Source organism: Coenobita brevimanus, chromosome 97 (assembly GCF_032717465.1).
Source record: "Coenobita brevimanus isolate Jiangsu-jjx chromosome 97, ASM3271746v2, whole genome shotgun sequence".
Lineage (NCBI taxonomy): Eukaryota > Metazoa > Arthropoda > Malacostraca > Decapoda > Coenobitidae > Coenobita > Coenobita brevimanus.
Window position 1 is genome coordinate 12723620 of NC_137050.1, and position 15877 is coordinate 12739496.

Sequence of the window (15877 nt, forward strand, 5' to 3'; positions counted from 1 at the left end):
TCGCGAAGATCCATCTTTCCTATCCTATCCGCATAGGCAACTCATTAACAGTCCCATTTTCATTGTTATCACTCTTGCCTTTTCATATTCCTGCCACACCAGTCCCACATCCATACGTTAACGGAGACACTAAGATACGGTCATGCATTGCTCTTGTAATCTCCATAGTCAGTCCTCTGCTTCGTATCAAGGCCTTCTTGGCACCGACCATTTACCTTCCCTGTGCCATTCCACTCCCCATTTCCTTTACACGGTTATCTTTCTTATCTGTTCATGCACCGAGGCACTGAAACTCTTCCACCTCTTCAAATCTTTTCATTCACCAGCACATCACCTTGATAATCGCTTTCTCTTCCAACAACCATCACTTAATTTTCATCAGTATTTCCTCTCGTTCTTGATCACTCACTGTCATAATACTGTACTCTGAACCAGATTGGCAGTCTGCCGATATCCCGTTCACTGGTGCCGGCGAGGGACGTCTTCACGTGTTGGTACCGATACGACTAGGCGTTGGAGCTTTATGGTTATACAAACATCCCTCATTCCCCTCCCTGTCCCCTAAAAGGAAGATGCTGGACTGCCGTAGATAGGCAGCTTCACCCTGCAGTTTACTGGATTCACTCTCCGATGAGCCTGAGATTGTGATTACTATTGCTGAGATCTCATTCGCTGTCGGTAAACAACAAAGCATTATATGTGTATAACATATGAGTGTGAGTGTAAGTTAATGAAGTTGCTTTGTGTTGCTTGTGGAAGGAATTTCATGAACGCAGGTAACTGCAAGCACTAAATAAAAATCTTTTTTTTTTTTTTTAATTGTTCACTTGAGTTCTTATTTATCGATTCTCTTCAGCAGCTTCCAAGATAAGCAAATCTCCGTACAACGTAACTTATCATAGATAGTTTTGTTTTCATATTTTTGAATTCAGTGTTGACTAGTCTGGTTGACAAGTATTTGTTTGCTATATCATTGAAGTCATAAATATAGTAAGCAATGCTATAAACAACTTAAGCGGAAAAATAATGTAAAAATAGAACCTGTTGCATACATCGTCTCTGGTGTCGGCTGGCGCTTTTTTTTTTTTTTTTTTTTTTTATAGGGTGGTCAGTAGGAAGAGATGAGGATTGATCAAAAGGGTACAGTAAGCGAAACAGAAAATAGTGATAGAGTTGTTGTACAGTCTGGTGTAGGTTATCAAGTAAGTGCTGGGATTCAGAGTCGTATTCGGAATGTCTTTGGGAGTTTCGTAATACCTTTCCTTAGTGATTTACTCTGTACATCACACCTTCTTGCTTAGTTGTATGTTGCTGACGCGAACTATATGTATGTTAAAATGACAAAAATAGCATGGGAGGGTATGTTGAAGTGTAATGTACTGGGTGATCCACTTATAACGTTCATCTTGCACTCTGACAGCTCCTCGTGTGTTGCGGGGACGGCTCAGTCAGTGTTATCAATGTTTCCCCAGTATCATTTTTTTATTTCCTACTCCCTCTGCCGCTCCAGTGCCCACACCAGCAGGCTGAGCCGTCACCACAGCATAGACGATATCGCCAAGTGAGTTTCTATTGGAGCGCTATTGACGGACCAACCCATACATCGCTAAGAGGGAGGTGGTATGAAGCCTCCTAAGCCTCCGAGAATTACGGCTTTGAAACAAGAAAAGCCTTTTTTTGGTACAGGGGAAGTCTGTGCAAAGCTATCAGCGGGATGGGACTCGCTGCCAGAGGATAACAGTGCAGCATGAACTTTGCCTTCTGGGAGGGTTTGGGATGTAATCCAATTATTTTATGTCAGATAGTCTGGGATTTCGTCAGGGCAATGCCATAGCTTCACTGACGGCACTACCGCCAAAATACACCTCTAAAGTGTGTTCTTTCCCCACAGTGACGCCATTCACGAGCTGCTGGGCCACGCGCCGCTGCTGGCCGAGCCCACCTTCGCTCAGTTCTCGCAGGAGCTGGGTCTCGCCTCGCTGGGGGCATCCGACGAAGAGATTGAGAAATTCGCCACGGTGAGAGAAGGGGATAGGTTTTCTCTTGTGTCACTTATTTAATCCGCATATAGTTTCTGTCGTTTGTTTTTCTTAATATTAAACCCTTTGTGTGAATAAAATCTTCATAATTTAACTTGGAAACAGCACCTTCAGTTTGTGCGATGCTACACTTTTATTGCAACCGGGACAAAATGGCCATTTTTCAATGTTGGACGAGCTGCAACAACAGATTAGCATTGGGTTATGATGCTAGTCACGAAGAAATGCTATGGAAAGGATATAAAGCCGCAGTATTGTCGTTTTATGTCAGAACTACGTGAAATAAGTAGCAAAGGGGAGAAAATCGGGGACAAGTTAAAATAAAAGGAATATTGCATTCCAAGGGGTAAGTTTTTAAATCCTTTTTTTTTTTTTTTTTTTTTTAAATATTGTGTGGACAGCAAAAACTTGCATGTGTGTGTGTTCAGCACTGAACACTCTTGCGGGCTTAGTTCCCACCAGATGCATGCGAGAAACGCAACAATTTTAGAAACCCATAATTTTGTTTATATCTGTTCCCACTAGATGGCTACTTCTCCAAGTCTGCAGTTAAATACAAGCAAACTAGAAAGGATGCTCTGAAAACACACTTTGAGGTTGATCCGTGACCTTGACCTTGATCGATCTGCATCAAAATCGAGTCACTTCTTCCCATCCCCACACACAGTGTAGGTCCGCATTTTGATCTAGCTTGGATCAGGCATTCAACAAATAACATTGCACTCTCAGCTTAATCCTTAATCCTTGACCTTTGATCGATCTTCCCCAAATCATATCACTTCTTCCCGGACACACAGTCATCGTTTGTGCCAATTTTTGTCTATATTGGATCAGCCGTTTGAAAGACAATTATGTTAAAGGTTATAGGACACTGCTGCAGTCAAGTATTTAAGCCCCAGCTGTTATGACAGAGACTCCTGACTTCGTCTGCGACAGGAGTTACCCAATACAAAGGCGACAGGGAAATTAAACAGTTTTCGCTCAGAAATGCAGCTCGAGATGTTATGGACATGAATAATGCATAAGAGAGAAAGTGTGACAGTAGCTGAGTACGTGAGACTGAATATAATACGTAAAGTGTGCGAGACTAAGTTAAACTGAAAGGTAATTGTGAGAGTTAGTGCACGGGATCGGTGTGTCTGTGTGAAGTAGTAGTTCCGTAAGGGATAATGCAAAAGAGAAACATGCAGAGCAGTGCCCAAGATACTGTCAAAAAGTGCTGCAAGACACTATGAGAGGATGAGATCAAGAACTTTTAGGCTAAGATGAAACTAAGAAGTATATAATTATAGGTATGTATGTATGTAAGGGTATTTATGGATTAAAGTTACCCACATATTAAAACTGTTTATTGAGAGAATGCAGTCATAGAGGAACTTGCAGACTTGCTGAATCCTCAAAATGAACACATTTTCAGTATGTGGGTGTATGTATTCCATATGAACAATCTGCAAATTGTGAAAGCAAGACACAGTGGTGTTTGCGTGTCAAACACCGATCCAAGCGAGGGAAAGTAAATGTTATATGGGCAGGTATAACGGGTTTTACATTTATGTTCCAATGGCTGATTTAAATACAAAGTAGGGGAAGAGCTAATGAATGTGAGGTACCACGAGTGAATGTGAAGTGGGAATGTTGTGTTGGACGCATCCATCGGAAGAACGTGTTGCACCAATAACACCTTTGCTCACACATGTACAGGAACTCTGCCTGTGGTGATGATGATGATGTGGAGGAGGAGGAGGAGGATTTATAGTTAACAGTTTTCTTGCTTTTTGCGTTCCTACTCCTGTTTTTAATTTCTGTCCAATCCATTTATTAGTTGGAATTAGGGTTAGGATGATGACTATACGGGAATCTGTCCATTATATTTGTTGGTGAAAAGTAGGGTTATGATGCTGGTGCAGCTAATGATGATGATGATGATGATGGGAAATAATAAAAATAATAATAATAATAATGATATTTATGATAATAATAATAATAATAATAATAACAATAATAATAATAAGATACTAGCCAAGACCCGTCATTTCAGATGTACTGGTTCACGGTCGAGTTCGGTCTGTGCCGCGAGGGTGACGCGGTGAGGGCGTGGGGAGCTGGTCTCCTCAGCAGCTACGGGGAACTGGACCACTCCCTCTCGGACCGGCCCCAGCACCGCCCCTTCGACCCCTCCACCACCGCCGTGCAGCCCTACCAGGACCAGGACTACCAGGACGTGTACTTCGTGGCCGACAGTGTGGAGGACGCCATGGAGAAGTTCAGGTTAGGAAAGGAGGGAAATGGTGTGTGTGTTTGTGGAGGGGGGGGGGTAAGGGTATGATAAGGACAGGAATGGGAAAGTAAAAAGAAGAATATGATGGGAGATAGGAAGAAGAGAGAGGAGAAAGCAGAATGCGGAAGGGAACAAAGCAAGGAACCAGACAAATAAGGAGAAAAGGCAGGCAGAAAGGCGGTAAAAGAGAACGTTTGCCTTTGTATAAGAGCCTCGCCCTTTAAACCCAAGGACCCATATCATACGCTGTCCTTGCTGAAACCAGATGATTTTTTACTTATGTAGAAGACACATTTTACTACAAGAAGCATACCATAAACTGAATAAAATCGTCTAGAGGAAAGATGAATAACTTAAAAACAAAGGTAATCATAGTGTAAAGGAATAACAACAGACACTTCGAATATTTCTATTTGCTCGAACCGTTATCTTGACCTTTGAATATTTCACTCGTAACCGTCTTTTGCTTTCACCACATTATAAATCATCCCGGACACGTAATTTCTAGATATTATACATTCAGAGAGAAACAGGAATTATACAGCACATTGACTGCCACGTTCTTTCCTTGTCACTCCGATTGTTGTTGCTGGACACGCACACATTCTTTCCTATGCTTCGTGATTGGAAAAGTTCCTTCACGTACTCTTTTCTGATTTCCAAATTCCTCTCGTCAGATTACAGCATTCATTTTGCAAATGCTTTTAATATAGGTAAAATTTCTACTTATTCTCCAGAGCTGAATAGTTTCTTCTGGCGATTGTAAGGACACACACACACACACACACACACACACACACACACACACACACACACACACACACACACACACACACACACACACACACACACACACACACACACACACACACACACACACACAACATTACAAGGATTACACATACACCGTGTCTTTACGTAACAACAACCTCCGCGGTACAATAGATATTTCTGTGTATGATAAAGGTCTGGGATGAGATTCACAAACATAGCTACAATCGATTCCTGGTCGTAACTTAAATTTGTTATCACAGGAAGAACTAGACACGAGAAAGTTTCGCACTCTCCTCTCCATGTTCTTCCAATAAAAGATAAACCTACGATGGTTTTTCCTTTACTTTGTTCTCCATTATTTTGGTCGGACCAGGGGCCGTATTCTTGCCGGCATAGGAGACTTTCTATCACTTCTTTCTTAGGCCGTGCATAAAACACCTTACTAATCTCTTGTATGCCTTTAGATTTTATTTAATATTGGCCTAGTTTTATATGAATATCGTACGCGAGCCTATTTGGTGTAATACACAGAAATGAACTGGTTAGGAAGAAGTGCTAGACCTAAAGGCTCCAAAGCTGACGAGAATACAGCCTAAGGAATGTGACACCTACAGCAATAATACACATACAGTAGTTGGACATAAAACATTTGAACGTACTTTTGAGTACTCTATATCCTTGAAAGCGACAAAAAGTGTATACATCACCATAATATCACGTCTTATTTATGCACTGAGGGCAGTGACATCACTTCCTTGCTATCAGTAAGGTCACAGCTCCATCAATCCATCGGAACTTGAAACCTTGAGTTTTTTTGTTTTTTTTATTATTATTATTATTATTGCTTATAAACATTTTTTCTTTTTTAGTTTTGTTATATATTTTTCTAAGCTAAAAAGAAAAAGAGCTTTCAATTGCATGTCATGTCGTGAGGGGCTGGAAAACTCGCATACATCCAACTGATCATAATTATGTTTGTTTATGAATCAGGGTCGAGGGAAGGACGACATTCAGCAGCATACAAACATTTCATCAGACACCTGCGTCATGCCATCCCGTTTACATCAAGCTACATTCAAGCAACCCAGCATGACCAGTTCATCCCTTCTCCTGCTCATATTTCTTTCATGAGTGAGAGGGTAATTCAGTACGCATAAAGGTGTCATATATATTCTCTCAGGCTTAGTAGATATTCCCATTATATTTTCTCGGCAGTTCTTTTTATACATGGCACGTTCATATTAATATTTTATTTTATGTTATTTGTCTTTTTTTATGTCAACATAGATCACATAAACAACATACAAGAGAATATCAGCGTGGCATATGCGGTAGTAAACTAGTAAGGAAGGAGCGCTAGGGAACCTTCTAAACTGCCGATAATACAGGTCAAAAGGTTGCCTTTTTTTTTTTTTTTTTTCACACAGGGAGGTTTTCTGTTGCCTCTTCCTGGCCGATTTAGGTTACATACTACACCCTGCTCTTCTCTTGTGTTATTTATGTTTTTCATTCTGATATAAATTTCATAAACTAGATACAAGAGGCTTTTTTAACGTTGCCATATACCGAAAAAAAGAAAAAAAAAGGCAAGGAATAGGTTGTCGAGAGCCTTTGAGTCTGAGGAGAATACGACTTAAAGTACCGGAAGCGGAGGTGGCCCATCCCCTCTTCCCGTGCCTGTTGGTTGCCTTTTACGACAAGCAGGGAATGTGTGAGTGTAGTGCTCTCTCTCTCTCTCTCTCTCTCTCTCTCTCTCTCTCTCTCTCTCTCTCTCTCTCTCTCTCTCCATTTTTAAACTAACTAGCCCCCGTCTCCCTATATACACTATCTAACCCCGTCTTCAACTTTAACTAGCCCCCGACTTCCTGTTTACAGACAGTGGACGTTCAAGACCCTTTCTCGCCCTTACGAAGTCCGCTACGAACCCTTCAGCCAGACGGTGCAAATCCTGGATTCTGTCAACAAGCTGGAGTCCCTAAGCGCTTCCCTTACCACCGAGGTTCTGAGGCTGTCCAACGCTGTGTGCAAGATGAAGTTCTGAGGTGCAGAGGTAGGGGCGATGGTGCAGCAGGAGGAAGAGAGAAAGGGGAGAAGGGAGGGAAGGAGGCTTGAAAAAGGAAGCGAAGAAGAGAGAAGAGTAAGAAAGAGATGAGAGAGGTAATGAGCAAAGGAAAGGGGAGCAGGGGAAACTTAAAAGAGGAAGGGTAAGGAAGGAACGGCGATAGAACGGAAGAAGAGGAGACGAAAGGTGTGAGGAAGAAGGAAAAGAATAGAAGTGAAGTGATGAAGGGTAAGGAGGGAACAGACTGAGAGAGGAAGACTAAGAGGATGAGGAAGAAGGAACACGGGAGGAGAGGAGAGATAGGAGGAAGGATAAAAGAGAAGAAACAAGAATACAGGGATGAAGAGAAAGAAAATAGGAAAGGGGGAAGAGGGGAGGACGAGAGGGGTGATGAGAAAAGGGGACGAGGAGGAAGATACGTAGCAGAAGAAAGAAGGGTAGAAAAGAAAGGGCGCGAGGAAGATGGGAGGGATAGGGCGAAATGGAAGGACTATGTAAGCAGGGAGTACAGTTTTACTTAGAAAGAAGGAAAAGAAGAAACGATGTCGGTGGGCATGAATAAAGGGAAATGAGATGGTGCTTGACATTGACAAGGCAATGCCACTACCTTGTACAGTACTTGGCAGTAAACTGACGCTTCCAAACACTGCACCAGACATCACCTATTAAGCATGGATTATTTGCCGGCTGAGAGTCAGAACATTGTATTAGATGGCAGTACTCTTGCTGTGTTTCATGCCAAGATGCTGACGGCAATGGTTTACGGTACCTAACAATATCACTGGTGGTAGCTGAGGACTCTTTCTTGATGGCAGTAGCGGAGGTCACCAGATATAGGTGCACACCTGATCGAGGCTGGAACAGGAGTGGTCACTTGTAACTATATTTATTTTGCTTTAACTTGGTCAAAAACTGACATATCTCCTTTTTGATTGCTAAGCTATGACAAGAATGAGCTATTACATGAGATAAACAAAAGTACAGCTCAAACCATTAAAAAATGCTACTGACAGAATAAAAGCCGTAATATTGTCTAATTCTGCTAACAAACAATGGAAAATTAGCTGCAAAAGGACGTAAATATCTGCCAAGTTAAGGTGAAAGAATTATAGCTGTGACTTGGTGTATCCTGGGAGTGCCACTGGACACTAACCAGAGCTTCACCACCACACAGCCATCAAGCCCGGCTCAGCTACCACCAGTTTTCATTCAAAACCGGATTATCATTAAATATAGGTACATAGAGTTCTAATCATTATGTTTATAAGTTCAGCTTCATTTTTAGCTCTGTACATGTAATACTAGGCCTACAAATAACCATGTTGCCATCAGCTGAGGCTACAACGTCGCTTCTCAGTTACAGTGTTGATACGGGATTGTTTACTGTGGAGGTACCAAGCTTGTTGTGGTGACATGAGGTTAATTTTTCATTATTACTTCCTTGTCACTCACAGGCTTTTGTAGCGAGTTGCTGGCTCTCTTATATCGTAGCAAGACCATATTGTACGTACTATTTATTGAAAAGGGTGGACAGTTCAGTATTACTTTAGTATTCAACGAATCTGGAATTAAAAATGCGCTGCTCTTAACTGTACATCAAACGGATCCATTGTCCTACAGACTGACAAAGTTTTAGAAAACATATGAGCTCTTTGTGATGAAAACGCGGGAGGAGACTCACATAAAAATATCCTGAACTGCAACAGATGGGAGCTAAATAATGTGTTTACTCCATACTTAGATCCATTTTAATGTATTTAAGTTTCAGGCCCAATTGGAATTATTGTTGTTGCTTTGACTCAGTGCATGTGGCCGACAACACAACCATTGTCTAGTGGCGGTATATTCATGTGTATAGTTAAGTTAATCAGTCAGTAGAGGTTATAATCCGATAAAAGAGTCTATATGCAGAGAATAGATAATATATATGCATATCAAAAATTTATATTAACTGCAAACAGGTGCATGTTAAGAATGTCAAAAATATAATGTTGCAGATGTATTTGGTTTTATTCTCCCCATTCCTTGAAGAACTGCATTATGACTGTATAACTGTGTGACAAGTTTGAATGTATCGTAATTAAATTGGTGGGCACAGAATAAATGTGGTATGGCTGAATAACACCACTAAGCTACTTTGCTGCTTTTTAGGCCAAACTCCAAAATAATTGATCATTTTGACTGGTAGTCCTCTGACATATTCTGATGTGACGCAGGTTCTCGGTCTACGCCAGTTAACACATGACAATTCCGCTTAGAGTAATCTCCCGCAGGGCCAACCGCTTGTGTGTTCGTTGGTTTAGAAATTTCGTAAAGCAGTTTCCTTGACGACTTAATTTGCACACTAGATCTTATATTCCTCTTGTCTGTTACTATTGCAAACAATGTCGATACCATAAAAACAAATAACATGCAAGAAACCATGAACGTGAAACATGCCAAATAAATGAACAAGAAAGAGGCAATATGAAGGCTCGCTTGCCTAGAGTACGGCTCTGACCACTCCCCTCCAACTCCAGCTTATGTTCATGCTAAAGACAGCTACGGGATAATGCGACGGTGTAATATGCAAAGAAATCGTCAAGAGAGAGGTGCCGAAAAATTTCATGCCAACAGAGAAAATACTCCTCGAACTACACCTTTCAGCGTCAGACTACATTGGTTTTAAAAATGACAAAGATAACAATGAAGGTGTGATATGCAAAATAAATCGCTAAGGAAGAGGTGCTAAGAGGTCCCATGCCAACGACTAGAATACGGTCCGATCTATACGCCCTCCAACTTTGGTGCTTTCGCGTGTGGGTGGCCGCTATATTACATCCCAGAATTTCATTAACCCTCTCACAGTCCCGTATTCTCTCGCGTTTTATTTCACCCAACCCCACGCGATTATTTTCGACTAAGAGTGAGTCAATGGGAGCCTGAGAATGTTCGCAATGGTGTCATTCATTCTCTTATGGTTATATTCTTCAGTATTTACTCTAAGATCCGATGATTTTGTTAGCTGAGAATAAAATGAAGAGAAGAAAGGGAGAGAAATGGATGGAAGAGAAAAATATGACGAGAGAAAGCAGATGGCAGGGAGAGAGTACAGTGAGAAAATAAAGGAGGATGGAAGACAAAAGGGAGAGTACTCTCGGAAGTGAATGAGTCACAGGTAGCCTAAAGGAAAGGAGAGGGGTTACTGAGATGATGAGAAAGAGAGAATTATTAATGGAGAGAATGAAAGGGAGTAAGAACTAGCAGCAAAGAAGGAGGAGGGGGTGAGAGAAATAGTAAAAGAAAGACTTGGAGAAAATGAATGAGGAATAAGAAAATGCAGAGTAGGAGGTACGACAGGAAAATGATATCAAGGGTAGAGGGAATGGAAGTTAACATCAAAACACCATAAAATAAAAGGAACAGACATGAGTAAATGAGGAAGAGCCGGAAGAGAAAAGAATATGACTGTGAAGAGAGAGAAAACTGTTCCTCTATTTATTGATTTATTGATGTGACGTAAGCGTTTATGGTGATAGCTTCAGGTATAACCATTATAAAAATCCAAACCCTTAAAGTTTTGTTAGCCCTTTCAAGCCGAAGACGTATTTTAATTTATATTCCTGCTACCCTCAAACGATTTTGCTGTTTCGGACACACCTCTGCGCCTCTGGTACTGAAGTTAGTGAAGGCTATATACCTAACTCCTCGAGTTTGACGAGTTTCTCTTAATACAGATAAAGTTATGTGGGGATAACAAGAAGAAAAAAATACATCATCGGTTGGTGGATGTTAATCTCTTTAATGCGATGACGCATGTATATTTTATCACTGCATCTCAAGACGATTAGTTCAATGTAGAGACTTTCAAGTAGGACAGAGGTTAATGGAGGCTGTATTTAACTCCTTCAGCGCGCAAGGCTTTCCCGAAATTTAAAAAATCGTTGGAAAGTAGCTAGACTAATCTTTAGAAATACGTCACCGGACTGATATGAAGAAGTTAGCAATTTACTTTACCAACATCTCCCAAACTCTATAGGCATGAATACTTTAAATAAAATAAACAAAGTTTCTGTATGATCTTAAGGCAGTGAATAAATGCTTCTCCGTCCCTTGCAAAAATCTCCCTGAAATTTCCAGAGCAACGAAATATCAGTTCGTTTTTTCACGTTCACATATTATTCTCACTCCCTTAATTCACATATACATCATTGTCAGGCAAGGTGTCTGGTCACACGTGTAAGTACCAATATAAATAGCCTACCAAAATCTCCCGCGAGTGAGCTCCTGTACAAAAAATATCTGCTGTTGTAATGGACAAAGACGACTTTGGTAATTTCATGCACACGATTGAAAATATAAATCTGCTGACTCATTCACGGCAGTTTTACGTTTTAAACCATGAATACAGTATTATAAATTCAACAGATCAGGTTCGAAGTGGGTGAACAGTTGAAATTAACTGATAAGATAAAACTTGTGAGAAATCAATTTCGTTCATTGTTAGTTAAATGCTGCCAGTGTTCTACTAATTAAAATAATCTTGAGGTTACACTGCTTTTTCGAGGCCAACTCCGTAAACTTAAGGAATAGTTACAGTGGGTTTCATATTAAAAACTTAGGCCCACAACGTCCTCATTGTGGCAACGTGATCACCTATACAAACAAATGCGGCAACACAGGATACGTGAACTGCATAACAGATTAGGCAGTCACCTGGAGATCTGTAGTAATATTTGTAGTCCTGCTGGGAAAGTTGACTAGGAAACATATCCGACTTTGGCTGACTGCAAGGTAACTAAAACTCACAATAACTTCATAGCAATGAGTATGACATGCATTCTCTGACCTGGTAATGACATATCTCCCCTAATATTTGCTTGGTTTAGGTAACCGGTGCACGTTTTTTTACACAAAAGAAGACCCCTCCCTGGCATAAGTGTCCCTCAATGATGAAGACGTAAACAGTGATAAATGATACTCGTACGCGGGGTTGGTTGTTTACTTGAGAATTAACCTCTAAGACAGCGTCCATCAGGCATAGCCTGGCTGTTTTAAGGTGCATCAGCTTTACTGTGTAGAGTTTGCCTTCGCTTGGAAGAATGCCATTATCATTCAGTGTTCTAAAGGAAGAGGGATTTGCAAATACACCAACCAGATGCTGTAGCAGTGTGTCTCGTTTATTGTATCTGAGACGTCAGCATAATATAGAGGTCATACCGTCTTTTATTCTAGGCAGGAGTCATAGGCGACATCCAAGATAAGTGGATGATACGGTATTCGACGGCCCCGAAATCTAGCTTTTCTATCTTTTGTTATCCTTGTCTTTAACTGATAGAATAGTTTTTGTTAGTTATAACCGTCCCTATACCAAATAGCCACGAAAGGATCAACAGGTTTGTTGCAGTTTGCCTTCTTTGTACTCCATTTGTATAACGCCGACTTGCTAGGCCGCATCGTCGCACATGGAAAGATTATTAGAACAAGAAAAAGAGTTCATCATGTGCATTTGATATTAAGAAAAGCCTGCTAGGCTCCAAAGTAGTGCACTGGAAAAGAAAATTATTGAAAGTCAGCCTCCCTTTACTAACACCAAGTTGTTCCGAACCAGTATCTATCTGTTCCATACATAAAAAGTCACTTGTCTCAGCAATCCCCTATCCCGAGCCATCATAATCAGCAACCGATCTACATACTGTTGTACAATCTAACACACACAATAAGCCTATGGTAACGGTGAAACCTATCAGTTTTTAAGGTTCTTTGTTCCCCACTTCTCCATCTCCCTCCACTCGTACCCCTGACACACAGCAGTTTGTGGAGTCATATCTTAGTAGCCAAGTAGCCACTTTTGGTTGCAGTGTTTTAGACATAATTTTAATAACAGGCATATGACAACGGCCAAGCCACACTGATTTTAAGAAGTTTTAGATTAATTTCATTCCCATCAGCCCTCCTCTGTTCTCCCAGTGCATCACAGTTTGTGGATGCTGTACCTCAGTAAACGAGATGACTTTTATTGTGCTATACTGTATTATGTATTCAGTAAACCTATGGATAAATAACCGATAGCTACATCTTGAAAATGGCTACAGGTCAACCCATCATAATAACACTCCGTTGTCCCATGCATCACAACTGTTGATTGCGAATAATCTCTCCCCCACTCCTACCCTGCTCCTTACTCCACAGTTTGTGGACCCTTAGCTCAGCATAGGTGTGGCAGGTCATCTCTGCTTTTGTTAAGTACACAGTAAAGGGAACGCATACTAATCGTCAAGGAGTCTTGTCATTTTTTTTCTCCCAATCAGCCTCGGGAAATTATCCGTGTATGCTGCATCTCAGTAATCAGACTGCCTCTGGGCATGCAGCTCTACTATACGGGCTTGCAAACTTATGGAACTACAGCACATTTGTTCTGAACTGACGAAGGTCTCTAACTTCATTCAACTTAGTTGATGGCCTAGTATTGTCAGATTAGACGCTCGATTTGACCTATAACTAAGGAGACTTATTACTACCTCATAGCTAAGACTCAGCAGAGGTTACAGTCGGGATAGAGAACGTTAGTTAACTGAAAATAGATCGTGCCAGTAGACTGCAGAAGGGTCATTAAAACATATAACCACAATAGGTTTTAAAAGATTTGTGCAGGGGAAGTTAAATGACATGCATCTCCCTTCCGATGAGTGGAATAGATGCAGAGGGAGCTAGGCTGAGGGAGTGGGAAATACACAAAGTCAGCATCTGACTAGGTCAGGTCAGGTCGGAGCTAATGGTTAGTATTATTTTTACCCATTATTTTGCAGTTACGTATTTAACGCGATACGAGCCAAGAAGCGAGTGTAGCCAGGAACAACCATTTTTTCATGAATTTTATTGTGTATCTGCAGTGTAATTATTAACTACATTAATTACCATCCTGTAAGCCTTGGAGTGTCAGTGGCCCCGGGCGGGATTTAGTGAGACAAAAAGTTTAAACCCGTATGGGAATAGGTCTGCGGGCATCTAGGCCAGCTCATCATAATGAATATAATGGTATTAAGCTACACCCAGTGGTAGATGTTTGCAATACCTTCGTAATGTTAAGCAAGTGTGGATTTTTAGTGAAACTTCAGCCACATTGCCACTTCCTTCTACCAGGTATTGCCTCCCAGATCTCTGGTTAGCTGGGTAAGATGGCAGCCTGGCTTCACAGTTCATGGTCGGCCTTCAGCTACTTGTACATATTTTTTTGCTTGCATTTGATTATGGTTCTGTGGTTGCATAAGAGAGATGTTACGTTTGCGTTACTGCGTGATTATAGTATCTGTTTGCTTCAGATAAACACTTATATCGTAAACATAAGAGAAGTTGGTAAGAAAGTAAAATACCAGGCAGTTACAACGATGAGAATACTGTAATGTAGCCTGAACTCAACTGGCGGATGTTATTGTTATCTCGATTTGATAATCAGGAGAGGCCACGACTTGGAAAGTGTCTTTATTAATACTTCACCACATGGGTATTCTCACCTGGTGAGAATTAGGTCTTCCAAATTTCCTGTTCAAATGGGTCTTTCACTGGTTGGTTTGGGTAGGTTAGGGTAGAAGATTTGTACTGAGGAATCAGAGGTTTCCAACTTTGTTTATTGGCAGTCCTAGTTGGAAAAAATCATAGGGGGTCTAGGGAGGTGAAGACCCCTCAGTTAGAGTGGCAGCATCATTGGTAATCCTTGTAGGAGAGATGACCATCTTAAAAAAAAAAAAAAAAAAAAAAAAAAAAAAAAAAAGTTTGTTAAGGTGTACAGATTTAAGTTTTAGAGTATGATGAGGCTCCACTAATAATGTGACCAGAGCCCCTCTTTTAGGCGGGATAGCCCTGCTTTTTTTATGTTTGTCCCTCTTTTTTAATTATGACGAATGTCCCACTTTTTATGCAAATTATCTTTAATGTCCCACCTTTAGAAAGTTATTGTTACATTAGATATAACATGAGCTTCATTTATGAAATTATGATGAAATAGTAAAATTAAGCATAATCCAAACCAAATGAAATACTGTCTATCTATCTATCTATCTATCTTATCTATTGTCAGATGCGTCAATCTGAATTCTTAATATAAAGTGTGTAATACTAACCGGTAACTTTGGTCGGCCCATTCACTGTATTGTACAGTACCGTATGTTCGGAATTCGTGCGACGTTAGTGTTGGATGAGCAGCCTCAGGACGAGGTGGAGTGCTGTATATTTAAACGTGTGTGTTGAGATATCTATATATATATATATATATACTGTCTATCTATATATATATATATATATATATATATATATGACTATATATACTGTATATATATATATATATATATATATATATATATATATATATATATATATATATATATATATATATATATATATGTGACAATGTCCCACCTTTATCTCCAATAAGTCTGGTCACCTTAACTAATAACCAAAGAAAAAGTTATTACATTAAGGATGGGTGGACAGTTTGCCATTTTGGACAACCACAAATTAGGAAATTTGATAATTATTAGGTCATCTTCTACTAACTTTTTACCAATATACGTTGCTGCAGATGAACGGTGACTGTAGTATGAAGAGGGAGATCAAATGGAGAGGCAATGACAGGCAAGCAAGGCAGATGTGCCGACTGGTCAGATTGAAGCAGGGAAGCCAGTGAGTGCTTCTTTTGAGTCGTGCCACATGAACGTAAACAGCACATCACACTTGCTTAAACAGTCA

General features: G+C 40.5%; 1 protein-coding gene across 1 annotated transcript in view; it reads left to right on the plus strand.

Annotated features, from left to right (window-relative positions):
- Positions 1-7693, plus strand: part of ple (tyrosine hydroxylase ple) — a 96178-nt gene extending 88485 nt beyond the window's left edge. The window contains exons 8-10 of the mRNA XM_080283260.1: positions 1892-2018; positions 4078-4307; positions 6967-7693. Coding sequence (XP_080139386.1) covers positions 1892-2018; positions 4078-4307; positions 6967-7132 — 523 coding nt within the window. The 3' untranslated portion in view covers positions 7133-7693. The remainder of the gene's footprint in view (positions 1-1891; positions 2019-4077; positions 4308-6966) is intronic.
- Positions 7694-15877: the final 8184 nt, after the last annotated feature.